This window comes from Mesoplodon mirus, assembly GCF_964341445.2.
Source record: "Mesoplodon mirus genome assembly, contig: HAP1_SCAFFOLD_1480, whole genome shotgun sequence".
Classification (NCBI taxonomy): Eukaryota; Metazoa; Chordata; class Mammalia; order Artiodactyla; family Ziphiidae; genus Mesoplodon; species Mesoplodon mirus.
In genome coordinates, this window is record NW_028294672.1 from 49,392 (window position 1) to 73,308 (window position 23,917).

Below are 23,917 nucleotides of genomic sequence, written 5' to 3' on the forward strand. Positions count from 1 at the left end.
TATCACTTCGGTGTCAAGAAATTGATATCAGGCTTGTCTCGGATGAGCTCTTTTGAATGCGCATAGACTGGTGACTGCCTATGTTTAAGACATGAGAACGCTCCTCAGAGCTGTCCCAGGATAACGAAGAGATATTCGATCCGTATTTTACCACTTTCATAAAGAATACTAAAACCCTCAAGGATCAGCTGAATCTACCCCCAAATTCAAAGACTAGTGGTTGGAGGCGATTCCGATGGAGCAAGTATTGGTATTAGCAAATATGAGATATCGGGTGATGTAACATGTATAATAAAAAGTATAGTTCGATTAACTTGTCTAAGCCTAAGAAAGAGTCGCTATAGTTACTAGTCTTTAGCAAATTTTGTTTATCGAAAGCACAAATTTAAGTACTAATAATAAAACCACTACTTTATTCTTCTATTATAAATACACCTGTTCTTCGTCATATTTCGCTTGCAGTGTTCAAATGTGTAGTTCGTCTGCGAATTTCTCTTATTTTGAATGAATTCTTTTCTTAACGATGTTATATTCTAAAATTTTACATTATTCTTAAACGTGTTCCTTTCTTTTTGTTATGTAGATTTTTACAGGCTGTCTTCCATGGCGGTTCATAGTAGAATAATAATATAAAAAAGACAAACCACGTGCATCAAGAGGTTTTGAGCCCAAATAGAGCGATTATCTGTTGATAGCGAAATTGAGAGCCTCTCTGTCGATCGTTTCAATGATTTTGCTTGCGGCTCATTATCGACATTCTGCATTCTGCATAGACTTTTCGCTTTCGGTACATCGTAGAAGGACTTATCGTTCCGTGTTTTTAACATCGATGCATTCTCGTTGTTGCTAACTTCACTACGCCTTTGTGCTCTATCGGCACTGCGAGACTTTCGTTCTTGTTTCAGTTTTTTTCTTCTCTCTTTTTCAACCACGATTCCTCTACGTTCCTGAGATTTGTCAATGTCAACTGCTACTTCACCACATTCCTTTCTGTTTTCGCCCTAAAAATTGCTTCCATCATTATTCGCACATGTGAGCAGCAATAAGCCTACAATTTTATTTCGACGGTTCATTTTCGGGCATTGGAAGGGTAGTGGTTGAAGATGTTGTAAAACACATGCATAATAAGTGTAGTTTTCCACGCCTAGGGCCAGCCAACCCTCCCAACCATCCGAAATCGGCAGATTGGTGCCAGATTTATTGGGACAAGCCTCCTTCGATCTACAAAGAATAGCGACTCCATTTGAATGAATATGTGAGAAAACTCTAGCACAGCTATCAAAATTTTCCAGCAATATGTGTAGATCTGTAAATGGATACAAGGTAAAAGCAGTGCACATGGCCAATTCAATTACCCATTTCTATTCCAGAAGAAAACAAACGCACACGTTCCATAAGCTTGAAACGTTTGGCGTTGAACAATCCTTAGAGATACGCCACGCATTCGAAATTCATTAATTTTTTACTTTTTTTTTCATTTACTAAAATTGACCCAATACATATTTGGTCCAGAAAATAATTCGTTATGACCTTTTAATATACGAGGTATAGTATTGATTGCCTAACAAATAAATCTTGTACGAATTCGCCTCCACTGAATGAATGGCGGCTTGGTCACGTCGAATTGCTGGGTCGACTCGTGACCACATGTATTGCATGGCACTTTTATCCACTGCGCTTTTCCGCGCACTCTAACTTACCTCAACTTTCCTTCCCACCGTTTCTCCACACGATTTGGTAAGTTTTTCCACTTTGTACGGTTTGTTATCTGAATTTTTGGCGTTGATATGCACACATCGCTGCTCAAGAAAACGAAAAATCTCACACTCTGCTAACCTTCATATTACGACGATCTGTTATTCCAACGTATTTAGTATATTTTAAGCTTTGTTAAAATTAAAAAAGAGCTAATGAAGAAGTTTGCGATTATTCGGCACACATAGAAGAAAAAACATAACTAGCCTCGAAGAACAATTCTACTACCCTCTCTTGAACTTTTTTTCGCTTTTTCTTTTTCGTAGTCTTCCTTAAAATATCATCGTTATTTGATTTATTTTTTCTAGTTATTCGTCGTAAAGTCGAAAAGAAAAGATGTGATTTACAAATATGATGAGATAAACTCCATAATCGTTGTTTTGTCTCCGACACGAAGAATTAATGTGTGACAAAGCAGAGAAGCTGTTATACCACTAAGGTTAAGTATTGTTAACCATTTATTTTTTGCATAGGTAGGTTATATGTTATTGCCTTCGCATTCGTATTCTCGTCCGATCGATACCTATCGTTTGTGCGCGCATCCGCAATGCTGTTACGGCTCGCTCAACCTATCACAGGTGTATTTTTGCTCTGCCTACTTTCAGTCTATGTTAATTTTGTAGCCTTTTTTCTAACTCACAAAACTTTATGCACTTTTTGGCATAGCAAAATGTTTGAAATACAGACTTGGTAAGTTAGAGAATAGTTCTACGTAGTGGTTTTCTATTGTGGTTGTTAAAAATTGTAATTATGCATCAGAAAGAGAGACTTGTAAATTATGTAGTTAGGTACATAGAAAAGTACACATGCGATGTACACATGCGCACACACATTACATTTATGCACAATTGAAAAAAGCTTCAAAAATTTTTACTCACTCACCGACATCATATGATTCTACCTTCTACACCGCAACACCGCAAATAAACTAAACCTCACTCAGTGCTGTTGTATTATCATCGTCGTACTGAACAAACACCAACCAATTCATTCAAAAGTATGACATTATCAGGGCATTATCAAAGAATGTTTTGTAACAATTTTTTCCTCATTGGTATTACCAGCCCTTAATCAAAAGTATTTCCTAAGCAGAAGTGCTCGCATCTTACCTCTGGTGGTACGTTCTTCAACGAAAATGCGAATGCTGACAGAACCTAAATCTTTAAACTGTGGTCCGATATATATATACATATAAACGTTTGTTCATGTGTACGTATTAAGGTATACCTACGTATTTTCATGTGAATATTTGGGCGTGTATATTTGCTTGTGTGTGTTTGTATTCTTCGTTCGTGTAAAGATACTCTAAAAATCTGAATTCATTTTTTAAATTAGCGACTCTTCAAAACATTCTCATCGAGAATGGCGTGTCATTGGTTTACTTGATATGATTTCAGTATATCGTTAATAGCGAATTAAATAAAGATTCAACACCAGCTGTTGAGGAGACTGGTCCGGCAGCATCGGATGAGCCAACTGGATCAATCACCGAGGTGCGTTCATATTTTAATCGTATGGTTTCGTAATGCTAGCGGAATAGCTGTGTAATATAAAATGATTCTATATACTGTACATCTAACTAGGTAAGCATTTACAAGTATTATACTGTATACATGTGTACCACTGCTGCTAGTATAAGTCGCAGCTCGTTATTTCCGTGCGCCGAACACAGAATTCAGATTGCGTCTACTTCGAACGTCGACAATAAAGAAAATAAGACAAAAGAGTCGGATGATAAAAGGAGCGAAGCTGTCGAAGATGCTGACGGTGAAATTAATTCACAATCAAAATCCTAATATTTCATATGCTCTTATTTAGAGACTATTAGCAAGCTCCAATCACTCCAGGTTAATATTGATCACATCACGCATCATTTGTTCTGGTTTTACTCTTGTCTTCAGTACTTTGATGACAATTTTAATCTGTCGTTTTGTCTTGTCGAAGATCTTATTCTTGTCTAAGTTGGATTCTGTAGTCCGTGACTGCACTGGAAATGTTGAAGTAGGTACTTTTTCTGACACTTCCAATTCAGGGCGACAGATTGCTGATGGTGAAGTGAGAATCATCTTAGAAGAAATCATTGAGGCTACGACTATAAATACTGTATTTTCTAAGCTCTGAAGCTCAACATTTGCAATAATATCTTGTTTAATTGTTTGTTAAAAAAAAGAATAAATCATTGAGAAGACTTGTACGAATGAAATTGTAATGTAGTTGAACACTCGGCTTCGTCAAAACGATTGTCTGAAAAAATGCTAGGTGTTCACATAACTTGCACCCTTTAAACGATTTTTCTTCACAAAATATTCAATAAAATGTTTCTCTAAAATGTGAAGTTTACATTTTACATCATTTAAACATGATTGAAATCCGTATCGTTTACAATATACACTATATATATATATATATATACATATTACAATTATTGCAGTGTACAACCTCTACATTGACTACATCTAGTATTGACCTGTTTGGTACACATTAAAGTAGATTTTTTCGAACCTGTTATAACAGGCAACACAGCGCCTCTGTCATTCCGTTGTCTCGAAATTCTATCAGCCTTTTCAAGAACATGGATAAGTGATAGCGTTAGGACACTAATAATTTCATAAATATTCAAGTACACTCGTATCTTGTGATGTCTGAGAAGTCCCTGGTAAATTCTGTTGGGAAGTTCGAAATGTAATCTAATCCTATGAAACCTGTCTTCCATATCGTTGAATGAATTATAGGAAACATGGAGGTGTGCCATAACCTTGAACGTTTATTTGCTAACAAAACTTGACAGCAAACGACGATGGATTGTTTAGACCTGATGATAATTCTAGTCTATAGTAAGCACATAATGAGTTATGATGGTTTATCCAAAACTCCCAATAATTTTCCGACAACTAAAGTACTTGAGCACCGCGAAGAGCTTGGAGACTTAAGAAAGTGATTTAGCTTTGTCGCTTTGAGGTTATAGAACAAGATTCTTCTCGAATACTACTTTTGGTGTACATTTGCTTCAAAATCCACATTCAAGGAATATGCAAAGAATGCCCAAATTCCTAAATTTTTTGACATCATAAAGTATACGAATATATACATATATATTAGAAAAGAATGCCTTTTTTGAAGAAAAAAGTGGAATTCTACGATTTTTACTTTGGTCATCAAATTTCAGAAAATATGCAAATGCAGTGTATGGCAATGCTGTGTTAGGACTTTTATAAATTCCAATTTTATGACATGTTATGCAGACAGAAATCATTGGAATTAAATCCATCAATTAAGTGTGTTTGTTCTTAATTCAATGTTATCCTCAGTGTTGGTGATATTAATGCCTCAGGGATGCGCTATGCATTCAAGCTAATACATATTAGAGATGATTGAGTGAGTATGACATTTAAACAATGACTTTCGTTGGGCAACTCACCTATCAAGTCAATGTTTTTATCCTCCCAAACATATCCACTACCAATTTTTGGAATCCGGAATGATGGAGGCCTCGGTTGCCGAGAACACGAGATCGAGCCAAAGGCAACGTGGCCAAGCACTGAAATGCACCCCTTTGGTAAAATTGCGAGGTCAAAATTTTTGCGTATTATTGAGTACCATTATTTAGCTCTATTCTTTTATTATACAATTAGAAAGTTTGTTTCTCCGCAATTAAAGTACAACTAGACGTCGTAATGATCTTATCGACATACGGGATGAGAATAACAGTGCTTGCAAACAGTTATGTCGATTGCCTAATTGTCGTTTTACTTTCCACCGCTTTTAATTTTCATTTTCAATGTTATTGTGGTTGTTAATAGCAAATAAACGAGTTGATTGACATTAACACCGAATTTCATTATGGTTCCGCCGCTTATTCTCCTCTTTTCTGAGGAATTGCTGTAGCTGCTTCGTATTATCATTCATACAATTTCGAGCGAATGGAAAACCCTACATTTTCTGTCAACAATATTTTATATGGATATCAACAGGTAAATTTGAAAATTCACATGTATTTTGTAAGGATATTTGCGTTCTAACAGTAACACTTTAAGATGAATGATAAAAAAAACCGGTGTGCTCGAAATGACGAAGCTGAATTCGTGGACCAAAATTGCCAAGAAAAGAAAGTTAGAACTTCATTCACGAAAAATCAGGTTTATTATTTATTCACATAATTAGTTAGTAATGTATTAGGTTGTTCGGAGAATAATGTTGCTTTCGTAATGTCATTTTTCTTCTACAAAAGGATAGAGGATAAAGTGGTTGGCGTTGATCAATCCCTAATAGATGCACCATGCATTCGACTTCATCGGACATCGTAGAAGTGATTGAATGATGTCTGGCCTATACTATAACTTGCAGGTGCTGCGCGATGTGTCAACTCAGTGTTTTTTATATCCTCCCATACAATTCTGGTACCAGTTTGCTGAACCGGATGGATGGAAGGTTTGGTGAGCCCAGGGCGTGGGATCGAATGAAGTGTGTATTGAAGGACACCTCTAACCACTGCTCTACACGTGCCCCTATCTTATCTCTCTCTATATCTTTTTCTTGTATATGTTTTAATTAATTTCATAATTAATTAATGCTGCCAATTATGTTTTTGACATATCTAAAACGTTAGAATTTCAGGTGTCAAAGGAAAAATTTCGACAAGTCTATTTCTACGATTTCAGACTGGGACATAGAGTAGCACAATTAACGCATGGGGTCAAGGAGCTGTTAACAAACGCACAGTGCAACGTTGGTTTCAAACTTTCACCGTGGAGAATCCCACTTCGAAGATGAGGAAGGGCACGTTAGACTGATAAACGTAACGATAATAACGGACACGTGTAGCGCAGTGGTTAGAGGCGCCCTGCAATGCACAATGCATTCGATACCGCGCGGCGGGCTCACCAAGATTACTATCTCTTCGGAGTCGGTAAATTGGTACCAGAATTGTATGGGAGGATAAAAATACTGCCTTGACACATCGGCTGGCCCCCGCAAGGCATTGTATAGGCCACATATGCATTCAATCACCTCTATGATGTCTAATGAAGTCGAATGCATGGCGCATCCCAAGGATTGATCAACGTCAACCACTTCATCCTTTATCCTTTAACATTAATAACAGTATTATGTTTCTTGCTAAGCACATTTCTACCATATATCGTTCGATACTGTGGAGAGGAATTTGCTTTTTTTTCTTTTTATAGGATTCAGAATAATTAAATTTATTCAAAAGTAGATTGTTGATTGTTTGTTATGGTTTTGGTAAATTCATTTGTTGATGACTGTTTGTATGTGTGGGCGAAAACCATTAGTGACAAGGAAAACACAAGCTGTTTGAATTGCAATAAATTGTTGTTGGCGCTCGTGTACAAGAAACACGTGACGACTTCTAAACGGGTGTATTCTTTTAGCATTTATCTGCGGCATTCTTAAGTGATTTTCCCTCTTTATTGTGATTATTTTCGAAAGCTTTCCTTCTTTTTTGTTCTAGCAACATGTTGAAAAAGGTTATAATTGCGCGTTTTAACAATGTTAATTAACAATCTTCTTAGCCTCATCCTTGTTACAGTATTTTTGAGTGCCTCCTATTCCAATATTGTTGTCCATGGCAGACAAGAAGTTGTATCATGTTAACCAATTCTCTGTTAGTCAGTCGTCCAAACTTCAACTGATTAGGTTTCATTTCTATTTTGACGTTTTAAATCATCTAACATTTTCTTTTCTATTGAATCTGCTGTGTGTTAGTTACGCACTTAGATATCTAAGTATACCGTCCTCCCTTATTCCTAGATCTGCTGAACACATGGCTTTAGAAACTGCTTTATTCTACCTTTATTAATACCGTTTGTCGTGTATCAAAGTATGCAACCTTACGTCTAGCATTTCCGCTTCACTTATGCTGTATAAAAGTCCGAAGAGCTATGCTCGTAGAAATATCAATTTCCTTGGCGGAGTCTTGCAAACGATCCAATGGTAGCTGTCGCCAAAAATAGCGAAAATAAATTGTCTTATTTTCATCACCTCAAAAGAACTTATAATAAGGCAACTTTGGGTGGGATGAGCCAAACAAGGTCACTAAATCTCAGCATCATTCTAGCCATCTAGGGTCTGGTGATAGTATAAAGGCGTATTGTACATACGTCGCTACAACGCATACACACTTGCGTCTGAATCTTTGACTAACGATGTGATATTAGCTAAGAAGGTTAAGAACGGTATCACTAGATAGGCCGAGATTGGAATACCTCAGTGATTTATGATGCCGAAGAAAAAGGTTTCTCGAAACCTCAAGCAGTTGAAGAGACTCTTTAAATCAACGTCTCCATGTCAGTGCTAATAAAGCCGATAATTTAAAAGCACAAGTCCGTCGGCAGAAGCACTCCGGTAGATACCCAAACGCGGAGATGCGCGAGCAACATGCCGATCTTGCAAAGTTCTTCAGAGAAGGGATAAAAGGAAGGACGAGAGAAGAGCATCATTACTGCGTTAAGATGCAAAAGTCAGAGAAACATAACGAAATCCCGCCCAGTTATAACCGATGGAAATTGCGCTTAAGAAATTTACATATAAACATAGAACGTTAGTATAAATTGTCTTTTTCAAGTCTGTCATATTCGGAACTCTTCAGCTCTGATTATCGAAATCTTATCCGCAGCTATCGAACAGCCGTGACTTTGAGCATGTATGTGTTTGGACAGCATAGTATTTAAGCAGTTCAGCTTGCTATTTAGCAGTTCTCTTCCTTGCTGGGAAGATAGATGTGAATATAGCCCGTTCCTTAGATTTATTACGTTCCGAATTCTTATAATTTTGTCGGCGAGTGTAGCGCAGCGATTAGATGTGTCCTGAAATTCACACTGGATCGATCGATGGTTCGATTCAGCGCATCGTGCTCACCAATCCTTCCGTATCTCCGAGATCGGAAAATTGATAATGAGAGGGTAAAGGCATCGACTTGATACATAGGAAGACACCGCAGATCAGTGTATGGAGCAAATATGCATTCAATTACCTCTACGATGCTTGATGAAGTCGATTGTATGGCGCATTCTTCAGGGATTGATCGAGGCATACCACTTTATCTTCGCTTTATTAACTTATTATTGCAAGAAATTTTTTTATCAGGAATTATCGCGAGTACTATTGATCAGGAACTGTTCAATAGAAAACAATTCATAGTGGTTTTACATGATTTTGAAATGAATTCATCTGATATTATGATGCTACCGCTTGTAAGTTGCCGTTTAACCCAGCGGCTAGACTGACTTGGTGTGTTACATTATCATAAATCTTCAGCCTCTTATAATTATCGTATTTTTGGCGTCGACATCACTAATAATTCTTCTTACAATTTCCACTAAATTTTGGATTAAAAAGTTTTTGTTAAACCTACCTAGTTAAGAAAAATGTAGTGTAAAGTATTTCCTGTTTACAAGCATCACTTTCTTTATCTGGAATGTGCTTCAAGCTTTCCTTTAGTGTGACGAAAGTTCTATTCCTCACTAGCTATGCTTGGAATCGATTTCGTCGATTTTATCCCTCATCTGAATCATCGTGGATAAGATTTGATGATGGAGTTCGTTGATCCGTTTTCATGTGAGGTTATCAATCTCGTTCTTTATGGGCGTCAGTTAGACACTCTTTGGCAAAACGACACCGTCCACTCTTTCTGGAGTCTCAGTAAGGGAGCTGCTTGAAAAAGACGTGCAGTTCTTATTTTTAGACGGAATTTCTCATTTCATGAATGGTTACATAATAAACAGACGAATGCACAAAAAACGTACATGGCTAAGTTTCATGATTAGATCTTCTCTGTAAAAATGAGGTAGAAACCACTTTTTATAACTCGGTCACTGAAGCCGTGCCCATGGTTTCTTAGATTGTCTGTATTCAAAATGGTAAACATTCTTGCACTTCTAGGATCTACACTTTATGCCCTTTTTCAAGAATAGGTTCAAGGTAAGTATTTGTGTTCTCTTACCTGCAGCAGTTCTTCTGTTATGTTTTCAAAGCCAAAATCAATCTTTTTCTTGACTTGATGAATCTATGGTTTCTGTTCATAATCATTAATATCACTCTGGGGTTTCCACACGACACGCGTTTCATTCAAAAGTTTAATAATTACCACTAATTAACAACACAATAAGAAAATACAACAATGCTTGAAGTGTAGCTTTTAAAACAAGTTTTTGAAATGGAGAACATATATACAATTGAAGTTATATGAGAGCTTGCAAAGTATTTTGAAGAAGGTTCAGGAAGCATTTAGTAAAATGAAAGAACAATATATAGAATTTAATGACTAACTATGGCAAGGCATACTGATTTTCATGCCACTTCAGGTGTTATCTTTTACTACTGCTTGAGAGGACGATTCCTATGGCAAAAAGCGTCTATCATGTGTAAGGAGTACTGGGAATGGGAGCAATGGTTGAAGCATAAAAATCCGACACTACCAAAACGATGGACGTTGTTTAGTGAAAAAGCATTTAAACTTATGAAAAGGTAAGTTTGACTAAAAATGTCGACTTCCGGACTTCTATTTTTCTTTACTTTTTATCCAACTCTTGCGAACGAGTAGCATGAGCTACATAGTAATCGTGAAATATTACTAAGATCTAATTTAAGCGGCTAAAATCTGAGATAGTTGTAATTGCTCGTGCATTTAGTTTCCTGAGGACAAGTTCGGCACTTCCATGCTGCAACACATTCAAGAGTAAGCCTATTGTCTCATATTGCCGTTACACATAAAGAGTATGTTGCTGGTTTAGTGAGATCTCTTTCTTTTCCCGTTATAACATTATTAGGAATTTCTCAAGGTTTACAACTTAACGACTATGCTTCACAGGAAAATAGCTATTATTCTCAATAATTTATAACAGCTTGGTTTTTGGATGGAAATCTCAAACTCGTTTTCAATTTGGGCGATCATCTGTCGGAAGAAACTCTGTTGTACATCACAGTTTGACAATCAGGAGCGCTTTCATCCCGGTCGACAAGTAAATCATTGAGGACAAAACAAAAATGTTACATTTCTAGTGCTTAAAACTTGTATAGGAGTCTATTTTTATTATTCAGTAATTGAGCAGAAAAATTACTTGTTTAAATAATTTTCGAAGTCTTAAGATAGTCGTGGAAGAAGAGCATATTTCTTTTAGAACGTTGACGGCACGAGGAAAAGACCGTTGGTCGGCTAAAGATATGAGGAAATTCATTTCAAAGGAGAAGCTTTTGAAGCCAGTCAAGGTAGAAGAATCTGCATGAAGACATTATTATTTCAATGGTTTAATTTTCACATTTCATAAACAGTTCTTAAATGCAATTTTTGATCACCCAACATTCATCGTGTTCTTTGTTTACTTCCTTTTTTTTCGTTAAGATTTCTGTAGCATTTCGTGCTATTACTATCACTTTCCTCCAACATTTCTTGTCTTGTGATGCTTATATGTACATAATTTGATTTTTTTTCGTAGACTTCTGAAGTTTTGACGAGCAATTTTTTTAAATCTTCCATCATAGCCTTTTCTATGTGAATAGATGAATTTTATTCAAATAAATCTCGTAATTACTCGTGTCAATGGTGGCAAATGATGTAACGACTTTCATACTCAATCACAAGGTCACAATCTTTCTTTTTATCTATGCAGCTAACAAAAATTTGCACATAGTCACTAATTCCATTAATCTCTAACTCAAGACAGCTATGCTTCAGTTTAACATGCAAGTTTTATCAAATCACTCTGCTTTCAAATTATTCTAGTTCATTTTAGAATGAAGCGGACGATGTGTTCGCATATAGACCGAGTGAGATCGTTAAGGTGAGCTCTTAAATGCAGATGGCGACATAATCTTAGAAAGTCAGCAAGCATTACGGTATACTATCGATTTTTATCTCTACCGTTCTTGACTAAGCAACTACAATCACTTTAGCAAAAAAAATACACCCTTACCTCATGAGGGGTTAAGGATATAAGTGCAATACATCCATTTTCTAGTTCTTTGATTCAGTTTTACTTCCCTTGTTCAATATTTACCAATTTACAGAATCAAGGTCAAAGAAAAGATAATGGGAAAAAGAAGAGAACACTGAACATTGGATCAGCGCCACATTGTCAGCAATAGCGGAAATTAGCGAGCAAGTGGTGTCAGCTGTGACGACTAATTCCGTCATATCGCTTGTATGTTTTTGCATGAAACCAACCAGAAATGTAATTAATAAAGTAATTTGAAACTGTGAGAAGTTATTCACTACAATCTTTGGCTTCATTATACTACAATAATATAAAGTATTGAAAAACAGCATATCGATAGAATGTTCCATCGATATAAAGTGTATTAATATTGAAACAAAACTCCTCAGGCTCTAAGTCTACGTGAATAGAAGCGTCTTCGACGGGGATAAATAGTAAATTATTAGTTTATGTTTGTTTGTTGCTTTAGCGCAGTTGTTTCAATCAAATAAATTGTTCAATTATAGACTAAACAGTAGATGTAAAGCTTGCTTCGTTGGGTATCGTGCTATGATTTCGAACTCGTTTGAGGTAAATTCATGATTTAAAAAGTATTCACTCCAAGTTTTTGGAAGAACGTTTTCTCTTTCAAATTTTAGCATTATTATACATCATTATCTATATGATTAAATTTTTAAAAATATTTTTGTTACATTTCTCCTCGTTATTTCACAGATGAGCTTCCACAAAACTGCAAGCCAGAGCTGAGTTATAAGAGGCGATACTGATCTCTTGGTGCCTGTAAAAATCAGATTTCACCCATTCTGTAAAAAAGGTGATATATACAAAACACTATGAAAAGAGTATAACATATGTAGTGTTTTCTCAACTGAGTTTCTCAAATATTTGTTAGCAATAACATTACTCATCTGCCGAAAGTTCGAAGACCACATACTCGTTAGCGAGGAAAATCCGCAAAAACTTATGCTCATTGCTTGTGAGCTTACTTCCGAAACACACCAAATGAACGTAATGCCTGCTTGGACGAATATCATGGTAGTATTCTTTATTAGAATTTTGTTCTATCATTCCTATAAGTTTCAGCCTGTGTCACACCTTACATCATTATCAATGAGGAAGACTGAGTCAACTAATATGCATTTCTAAGAGCATCATCCTTATTGTTACTAGCCAAAAATTTGTGCAAGAAGCTTGATATCACTTAAAGTTATAAAGCTTAGGTAAGAAAGTTATAATTCCACAATTTCCAAGACCGACTGTCTTTTAACCTCGGCATTGTTTAATACTTCTTGATTCTTCTTCTTTGAACGAGCGCGAGGTTGTTAAGTTTATTATGAGGCTGACGTTTCGGCCGTGTCGCCTTCTTCAGAGCCTGGAAAGGTCGACTGACAGCGATCTACCAAGCCAAACACGTCAATAACTCAAACAGAGAAACTCAAAAACCAAGTCCTAACCGCGTGAATAACATCGAATACTCACCACTTCTCTGCCTTCGACCAACCGCTAGGTTGTGTCTGCGGAAGAGGAATGAGGTATACTTCCTTCTAGAGTGCCCCTTTATCAGACTAGAAGATCAATCTGATATATTGTGCGAAATCACGTGTGATTAGGAGGCACTCTTCCTTGCGGTTCATATTTGGGTTTTTGAAGTTAATCCAAAATTCCTCAAGAACCCTGCGCGTCGATATGCTAGTTTCTTGCGCAAGAATATTAACCTTAACATCAAAATCCTCTCCGTTGTGTCTTTGTGTCCTATGCGTGCCTAGTGGAGTACTCGTTTTGCTTTTAAATTTTCCATCTAGGTGTTCTTCTATGCGGGCACAAAGAGGTCTTCCGTTTCGCCAATATATTCGTCTCCGCAAGTTTTGCAAGAAATCAGGTACACTGTACCTGAGATCATGCAATCACCGTCTCTGCCCTGAGGGCAAATGCAAAATAATATAATAAATAAATATAAATAAATAAAATAATGTAATACAAATACAAAATATTATACATTACATGTTTTACACATACATTACATGGACGATGCAAAATTTTTAATAACACCAGTTATTTATCTGTAAAAAGTGATCTACCAAAGTAGGAAAGTACTAGTAAGTTTTCTAAGGTGTGTGTACTTTTCATTTTAAGCTTATTTCACTTTAAAACATTCATCATGCCATCTCATTGTTTCATTGGCCTTTTATGTCAAGAAAGTGATTTGGATGTCCGATGGCAAATCTCCATTTTGCTGACGTATGACAATGTGACAATTCATTGTGACAGCTTTCTACCAGTACATCTCACATAAGAGATCCAAGAACAAAACCAAGTTCTTCAGAATTCACAAGTTATTCAGGATGTACTGAATTTTAGTGCAGATGTAGTGCACTCCATAATGATGTACTTTATGTACGAATTTCTAAATAAGAGAAGGCATTTGTACACCGATAGTGTTGGTATACAAGTATTCCTTTGGCTGAGGACTTACTGCATAGAAGGACCTATCTTATGGGCTGTATTATAATATCGCATATATGTATGTTCTCGAACAGTAAGGGTCTAAACCAGCAATAAAATTTGGTGGTAATAAGAATTAATAATTGTTTCCAAACAGAAAATCTTCTCACCCCTAATGTCTGAACAGTCTGAAGAAGAATTCTCAAAGAACTGCAATGATGCTCTTATGTATCCAAATTATTTCCAATAATTTCACTGTCGTGAAAAGAAACACAGTAAGTTAGAACATTTATCATTACTGATTTATTATTACATCATAGTGAAAAGCTGTCCTAAGGTAATGAACCTCAATGTCTAAACAAGGGAATATCTGCGTTTTCTCATTGGCCATAATCTGTAGTGTATATTCTCTTAAAAAGCAATACACTCTTGTCCCAAATTGAGCTGCTCTAAATGGAGGTTTTTATAAATTATTAGGAGAGAGAACAGTTTTCGAAGAGCTATTCCGGACATACGATTTACGTCGAATTTTCTTTTCTAGTGATTTCAAGAAGTGCGGTAAGAAAACCTCTGGGAATCTTTCAAGGGGTGTATACCGATTTTGGTACACATGGCGTTTTTGTGTTAAGGAAGCGAACCGAAAAGCTATATTCTAGGCAGCAGAATCCATTCAATTTATTCATTAAATTTCATAGAGTACTATTAAAATTAGGAATTGATAACACATTAGAAGTGATACTGTTCAGCAAAAGAAAGGTATTGGTTCGATCATACACGAGGACCATTAAGCCTATCATCCCTCCGGAGTCGGGTCGGAGAATTGGTACCAGACTTGTTCAGGACCAATTGGCTTCTTCAAATCCGCATAACTGGCGACTACTTAAGGGTTGAACAACAATTGTTTAATTTTCAATTATGAAGTAGTATAAGTATCAATATCCTTCATATTTTTACCCAGATGTCTCTTTAGTAAATTCCAGAAGATTACACTTTCCTAACCATTTAACAACATAATAACCTTACTGGTTCAATGCGGCACCAGACCAACGAAGCCCTTAAACCTTGAATTTGGTTTGTAACATTGTTGTCGAGCAGTTCGTCTGTTAACAAATCGGAAGATTCAAATCGCTGCTCTCATGAAAACAATCTCAGGTGATAAAATAACGATGGATTGTAGACGATTTATTTATAAAGGTCATAATTTACTTTTAAAATGATATAATCCTGATCAAACACAACATGGCTACTCTGAAAAAAGGAACAGTTGGAATCTACTAATTCTACCAACGAGACACTTTTCTTTTGTTCGCATAGCATTTTGACGTCTTGAAATCGACGATTTTCCTGAAAACGTTTTCAGCAGCGGTCTAGTTGTTAAAGACTTCTTAGTAGTAGTAGCTTTCGAGATTCCTGCGAAAAAATGGTAATCGGTTAGCCAGAGATCCGATGTGAAATGATTCGTATGTGAGGGTTACGTAAATCTATTAGTCGAGAATCTACAGCGTTACAGGTACCAGATTTTGTCGAGGATTTTTGTACAAAATAATTGACTGTTTCTGGTTGCCCTTTTTAAAATGTGTGGCAAATTTGATCTAATTGTCCAAAGCCATATAACATGGATCTAAAAAGCGACAATGTTGCTAATTTCAAAACAATTTCCACGTAAATTAGTTCTTTTATTAAGGCTAGCAAACGGATAAAAAGAATCGCGAAGAAATACCTTTCTAATATGTATCCACCCTACACACATAAATTGGTTGGGCATTTTAGATTCTTTCGAGTTTTTTCTTCGTTTCATTAAACCACAATATTATTTGACATCGGTCTCATCCTATGCACACTTTGGTTTTTTTATGTTTTTTTTTCATCGATATTTCCGTTTTCTTGCCAAGTACGATAGATTGTTGTGGTTTTTGTTATTATTTGAAAAATAAAGGACAATCAATCAGTGCTGATCAGTCTCGCGCTATGCATTCGACTTCATCAAGCATTGTAGAGATTAATAAATGCATATATTTGCCAATAAAATGACTTTCGGTGGCCTACCGATCTATCACGTCAGTGTGCTTATCCTCTCAACCAAGTCTGGTACCAATATACCGATTCCAGCGGAATGGAAGGTTTAGTGTGCCTGGGTACGGGATCGAACCAAGGATTGTTGGAAAGCGTATTGCAGGCCACCTCTAACTACTACGCTACACGCGCACCATTAGTATTTAAATCAGGTGTATTGCAAATGCCATTTGAACACTTTCAACTATAGCAACACTCCACGAAAGTAGTGTATTGTAACCATTCAGGATTCTTTTTGAGATCAATTGAGAATTGTAGAACTATTTTATAATTTTCTGCGTTATTCGTTTCCATCTACACATGAGACTCAACCTATCTTTATTCATTTATTCACAGATAGGTCAGTGACTCCGTCATTGATTGCCAAATAAAATCATTACAAAATTCTTTCTGTTGAAAGCCACAAGCCATATGACGTCTTACTTTCAAAGGAAAGGATCCTAGATAGTCGATCTCGCGCACGCTCCTCCTCCTTAGGTTGCAAAAGAATTCTTCATCAGTACTGTCCGATACGCTTGTTGAGTGTTCTCTACAATTTTTACACGAAGATTACCCTCTTCTGCATATCGTGAACTTTGAGTCACAACAACAGCAATCAGGATTCCGTCATGAAACCTGTTGTATGGACCACATCCAGGCCGTATTCAGTACCATAAGAGTATGTCGAGAGCATCATTTGCCTCTTGAATTCACTTTTTTCAAATATGACATTACATTAAACGCATTTCCAGCGTTGGAACGAAATGTATCACAAAAACACAGCTTTTATATCACCCTCTAACCATACATCGTGAAAGAGATCCAGAGATCGAAATAAGAAATTAGAAATCTCTAGTTAAATATAAGATTTGATCCCATCTATTGCAGCGTTTGGTCAGGAACAGCTACTTTGTAAGTAGATTCCTCGCAAAAAGTGTCTTCTGGTTGAAGGCTCCTCTCAAACGATGTTGAATAGCTCGAGGCCAATGATTGCCTTAGGCGAACTAGCTGGGAGCAAACCTACAAATAATACAGCTATGAAAACCAGACATTGCGAAAAATTACCGACTCACATATATAGTAGACATCCTCAGCTTCTGATCGAAAAGTCGCACGTCCTCTTTGGTAATGGGATGGTCTTCAGGAGGGCAGAATGATAACTCTTCACCAAGAAAAGCATCCGTAAAACGAATCCCTTCACACAGATGTGAAATGTCTTTCAATTTCTCGAAACTAAAACTTCGTGAGCTATAAAAAATACCTTTAAGAAAGTAAAAAATAGTGAAACGTAAGGATATGAAAACACCATATTCATGTCTCAAAAGAGAAGAATGAGGAGAAAGTAAATCAACCATCTTAGTCGTTGACGAGTGCGTTCTTCTCCCCAATATACCATCACTTGAAGCTCACTAGCTGTTCGCTGTTGCTACAACAAAACTACTTTAAATGGATCTAATAAGTTTCGAAACCAAAAGGGAGTACAGAAATACAGGTATGCAAAAATGCTTACTCCTGTTGACGCAGTAGAGACAAATGAGTTCATTGAAGATATGGGAGAATGGAGACGTATGGAAACCAGCTTAAAAAGGCTAAAATAACTGTAGGCGATATTAAGCGCGTCAAAATTTTTTGAAAAGTTAGATGAGCGTTACCATAAATTTTTCTTCAGGATAAAATCATAATTATAAGTTTTAAGTGAATTTTGTTTACGACCACATATCTAAATGTGTTACTACAGAGGACATTTAAATGAAAATAAAAACAAGACGTAAGCAAAATAAATAACAGTGAATATCCTTTCCTTAGAGTCACCACGATCTATCACAATTCCAGGAGCTGGACGAATATCAGCAGGAATGTGTTCCAGAGCGCCAGATTCTGTAGTGCATAAAACGACTACACGGGAAAACGCTCGTCTAAAAGTTCAAGTTTTATAATGAATCATATAAGATATAATCACATACAATGCTCTTCCAATAGCTTCTGAATCAACAACGGTTGTTAGTAACAAACCGGTTTCCTGAGTTTGTCAACGAAAATGAGAAAGTTGATTCATGACAAGACTGTAAGATATAAGTTCCATTTCGTGAAATACGTAGGTCATCTCTGGCCTTCACTGTAACAACTGCAGCTCCACCCAGTCCTCGAACCGGCATCTTAAAAGAAATAATACTTTATGTAGAAGTGTATTAAAAAAGTAGAAAGAAAAATTAAGAGTTTATTTCAGCTGAAAGTAACCATAAAAATGAAATTAACACCATTGAAGTTACACAACAAAGATTTAAGAAAAGAAAAGAAACAATGAAACATTATCTATAAATAAAAGCTTATAAGAAAAAAAAGAATACCCTATAGTTCATTTGAGGTCCACCTCCTCCCTCCACCGCAATCAGAAGATTTGTATAGAATCGAGCAATCTGAGACGGGGAAAATTCAATTCGAAGCGGAACAGTACGACGTGCATCCAGAAGTAAGATTTGGCTGTCCAAGAGCTGCAACCAATATAGTCGTTCTTCATTAGAGCATTGAATAGTGATAGGAAAGATTTTAGAAAATAACTAGTGTACAGTAAAAGGTGGTCCAGAATGACTGAGCTTCGCCCTTATTCGAAGAGAGGTATCTGTACGATTGGTAACATCAACGTTCGAAACAGCTGTATCTCCAATAGCTACGAAACCGAACGCTACTTCGAGTTGAGGTATATAAAGCACAGACCTAAATCTCAATTTTCAGAAAATAAAGCTGTCATAAAATTCTTATTGGTAAGTGAAAAAAAAACCTCCACGTCGGATTAGAAGTCAGTTGTGAAAAGCATGGAACCATAGCGTTTGTAGATAAAGAGCTAGATGATCTTGCAGAGGAATGCGGTCGAGAGCTCAACTAAAGATATATTCGTCAACTTCATTCACTCGCACGTCATTAGGTTGTATGGGGCATACGAAAGAAGTGAATAACGACCAAAAACAGCTACGAGCCGCTCTCTGGGGAACTTAGCAAACCTATTAGTTGCCTTACCGACCTTTGAAGAGTATACGTGGACTTACTTCTTCAAGCTCTGAAGTGTCTCACCACTTCTTCCCAATCATAGAATCAACCAGTATACACAGAATCAAGAATGATTATGACTAATGTATGTTGTGTGCAAACCATCCCAGCACAACAGATATAGGAATTATATCTTTGATCATAAAAAATACATAGTTGGTTTTGGCTTACATTTACTCACAAACAGCAATAGGACGCAACATATAGTACTATGCAGCTAACGGAGTGAAGTGTCATCATAGAGATATGCGTACAATTACCAAAAATGTATGAAAAACAGCTTGAATAGCTAATAAACAAGCAAACAACAGCACGGAAGTTGATGAGAGCGAACACAAAAATTTATACACAAATACTAATTGTTTACTTATTATACATAGAGTGCTTGCTAATTAGATCGTACTTGCCTAGCTTTCCCTTTATTGCTTTCGTTGCCTTATAACCCTAATCCAAGGATGGAAAATGGATTGTATACGGGGTTTGAATGCAACTTTACAATCATTCTTCTATTCATTATAAATGGCCCAGAAAGATATCAGAGAGACAGAATAAGATGCAAGAGAGCTTTAAGGTGAACATTGGGATGGCTGACAATAATGATTGTGGCTTAAGCCACCCAGTTGTAGTTGCAACTTCAAAAGATTTGTACGTTTGTATTTTATAGAATAACACACGCAAACGTCGCGATGCTCGAAAAGGATCACCACCAGGAACGAATATTGTAAGAGAAAGAGGAACTATTAAAATCATAAAAGCAAAAAAACCGCCTCACAACGCACCTCTCCCTCGCATGTAACCTTCCCTTGATTACAAGCAGCACCATGATCCATTTTCTAAAATGTATACATTAGGAAATAAAAAAAGAAAATCAAAAAGAAACCGAGAAGGAAATAATATTCAAATGAATGTTGGCGGTACCATTCGCTTCGGAGTAGAGTCTTCACCATGTAAAGCATTTTGAGAGGTGAATTTTTAGCCAGATATATTTCCAGTTCGTCTTGATCTAATCTCTTTTTTAACCCACCTAAGACAACGTGTACAACGTCTAAATTTTTGTGTCAAGCCCATGGAACAACGTATAATTTCTCATCTCTCACGCAACGAATAATATGTGACTCATGATTTTCACTGTAGTTTCGCAATAGCCCGCCCCTTATTTGTGTATTCGGCTCTACAATTTGGCTTATCTATTTAGTTTTCCATGTTTCTATTGAAATACGTTGCTGTCGCCTTTGGCGGTCGATTTTGCAACACATGTAGTATATTTCTCCAATTTTATACAACATTTACAACTATCCACTTTAAAGAAAAGTATTTATCGCCTAGGAACCCTATAATAAACGAGGCTTGGCTCGATCTCGCGCTCCAAACAAACCGAACTCTCCATCCTTTGAATCAGGAAAGTGGTTCCAAAAAGAACATTACCTGGAAACATCGGTAGGCCACGCAAGATCGTATAGGGCAAATATTTTACCTGTTCGAGGCTCAGCGTAATAGATTGTAAATCCCAAAGTTATTGACCAACGCCAAAAACTCTACCCTCTTATAAATTCAGTACTACAACTATGATTCTTAAAAGAGATTTCAAATGAAAAACAACCAATTGCTGGTAATAACTGGATGTTCCACGGATTTCCACTCACTGAGGTTTTTCCTCACTGATGGATCTCGAGCCGGTTAGTCGTGAGGCTACGTGGCGCGTCCCCAGGTGGCGGATAGGGGGTCAAACGCGAACCAAAAGCGACCTTGTGCTTCCCAGAGCAGCAGGTGGATCAAAGGGATGAACACTCTTTTTCTGCTGCGCAGATCTGGCAGTGCAAATTGTATTCTACAAGTCAATTCGGCCAAAAGCCTGCAAGCAAGTGACTAGGAAGTACATGGGAGGCGGTTAGGAGTCCTGTCCACTCAACTCCAATGAACTCTGGGAAAGACTGGCAAGCTACTCATTAGTATATTCAGCCCCCATGGTTAGAGCCCGGCAAGCTACCCCATGGGTACAAAAGATGCCAAACAGGGTAAAATAAATGAGAGTCATTCCCCTGACCACGAAAGAGCCCCCGATAAGGCAGCGTTGGGTAGGACGAGTACGGAGAGGCTGCTACAATCTCAGGGCTATCTGGGCTACCTAAATGTGATAGGACTAAGGTGACGATCTGTACCTACAACGCAAGATCGCTTGCATCTGAGTCCGCTGTTGAGGACTTGCTGATGCAGGCCAGAAAGATCAGATACGACGACATCGGACTGGCTGAGACGAGGAGACATCATTCCTTTAACGCCGTTTATGATTCTGGAAAAGAACTCTTCCTTGGAACATGCGACAATAGAGGAGTTGGAGGCGTTGGTGTCCTCGTCAACACGAGTTTGGCCATGAACATCGAATCGTTTAAACAACTAACAACCCGAATCGGACGGTTAAGGTTGAAGAGATGTGGGCCTATGCCGGCTCTAATTATCTACGCCGTCTACGCAGCTACCTCAAGCTACGACGAAGATGAGGTCGAAGCGTTTTATATGGACTTGGAGAAGTTCTACAGAGAAGATCATACCTCCTTCAAAGTCATAATTGGCGACTTCAACGCTAAGATTGGACCGAACAGGGAGAGAGGCTATCCGAGTTTATCATGACGACCAAGACAATCCATGGTAACTCACAGTTCCAAAAGCCCCTCTCTCAACGCTCGACTTTGAATCCCCCAATGGAGAGTACCATAGTGAAATAGACCACATCATAGTAAACCGAAGATTTTGCATAACCGATTTGGGTGTGCAAATGCACTGGCTCGTCTCTTCACAGGCTACCTGTCAGAATGCAAGGTTCCAAACAATGGAAGACCAGCAAAACCGTGTTGTTGTACAAAAAGGGAGACCTCCACGACATTGGCAACTATCGCCCAATCTGCCTGCTGTCCGTCGTAAATAAACTCTTTACTAGAGTCATTCTCAACAGGATGGACAGAACATTGGACGAGGTACAGCCATGCGAGGAAGCAGGGTTCCGAAAAGGATTCAGTACGATAGACCACATACACACAATAACGAGGCTCATCGAACTATCACGAGAGTATAAAAGACCGCTCTGTCTCACTTTCATCGACTTGAGGAAAGCCTTTGACTCCGTTGAGACAGAAGCGGTTGTAGAAGCTCTGGGAAACCAGGGCGTCGCTACCCAAACACCACTCCTTCGTGAGCTATAGAAGAATTTCACGAATAGAATACCGTATCGCCATTTTACAACGCAATTAAAATGAACGTAAAGAGGGGTGTTCGACAAGGCGACACAATGTCGCCAAAACTTTTCACATCGAGCCTCGAAGACGTTATGCGAAAATTGGAATGGGACAATGAAAGAGTAAAAAATGATGGTCGGCAACTACACCATCTTCGCTTTGCTGATGATATCGTCCTTATAACATCAAACATCAGTCAGGCGGAACGAATGCTTGCCGACATTGACCGAGTATGTGGAAGTATTGGTCTTCGACTATACATGACGAAAACGGTATTCATGAAAACGGATCGGTCTCAAAGGCCCCATTTAAGCTCAACGGAACAAATATCTCCGAATGCAACAGTTATGTGTACCTAGAAGAACTCGAGAACTCAAATGATGAATGACGTAGCTCCATAGCTGAGCAGGAGGAAGAGAGCAGCTTAGGGAGCTTTTAAGAGCATCGAGGATGTAGTGAAGAGGATGAAGAACACTCGACTCCGTGCCCACATTTTTGAATCAACGATGCTTCCTGCATTAACATACGCATCAGAGACCTGATCGCTACGTAGGCAGGATGAAAGAACACTCAGCGAAAGGGCGATGCTAGGAGTGTCGCGTGTCACGCAAGTGAGAGAGGGAATACGAAGCTCGGACCTACGTCAACGATCGAAAATTAGAGACGCCGTCCTTTACGCCAAAATGTCAAAAATAAGGTGGGCCGGGCACGTGATGCGACGAAATGGCAACCGATGGACAAGAGCCGCCACGGATTGGATTCCTCGGGATGTCAAGCGCACAACAGGAAGACCACCGATCCGATTCTTCAGAGTTCTTTACAAACACGCTGAACGAATGGTATGATGCTCAACGTGTCCCTAGAGCGAGCAGAACCCTTTGGACCACTCTTGCACGCGACAGGGACAGATGGAGGAATTACTGGCGCCCGCTTGATTCAATCGAAGATCAACGGGAATACAGGTGATACAGTTGAACTGGATGTTAAATTGTATGTTCAAATAAACGCTTGTGTTATGTCGGCCGAAGAGAACTGAACTTTTTCGAATTGTTCAACGAGTGTAAAAAATACAATTCATAAGCCACAGAAACATCCAGTGTTTCTCATATGCGAAGAAAGTAAAGAGAGGTACATAGAAGGACAAAGATGACTTCAGTGGTGGAGCAATATGATGCATCACGACACTTGGATTATCGAGAACAGATTTTGCAATGGACTGCAGCTTCTGGGAGAATGAACAGAACTTTAAGAATTTTTGGAGTACTTCTAATATCTCGTTGTGAAAGTAAAGTGGTTTGGGCAGGCGACGAATCAGAATCGAGGGTACCAACATCTTTTGAAGAGATGAACATATTTATTAGACTGTGCCTTCACATAACAACTGTTAACACTATTAAGAGGAATTCCAAACTTCGCTTATGTATTCCATCCTCTTGAATCCCA

The 23,917-nt window shown here is 37.8% G+C and overlaps 1 protein-coding gene across 1 annotated transcript in view; it reads right to left on the bottom strand.

Moving 5' to 3' along the window:
• Window positions 1–23,917, bottom strand: part of LOC309798051 (uncharacterized protein) — a 35,437-nt gene that overhangs the window by 7,154 nt on the left and 4,366 nt on the right. The window contains exon 7 of the mRNA XM_082646382.1: window positions 645–1,001. Within this exon, the coding sequence (XP_082502508.1) occupies window positions 645–1,001 (357 nt within the window). The remainder of the gene's footprint in view (window positions 1–644; window positions 1,002–23,917) is intronic.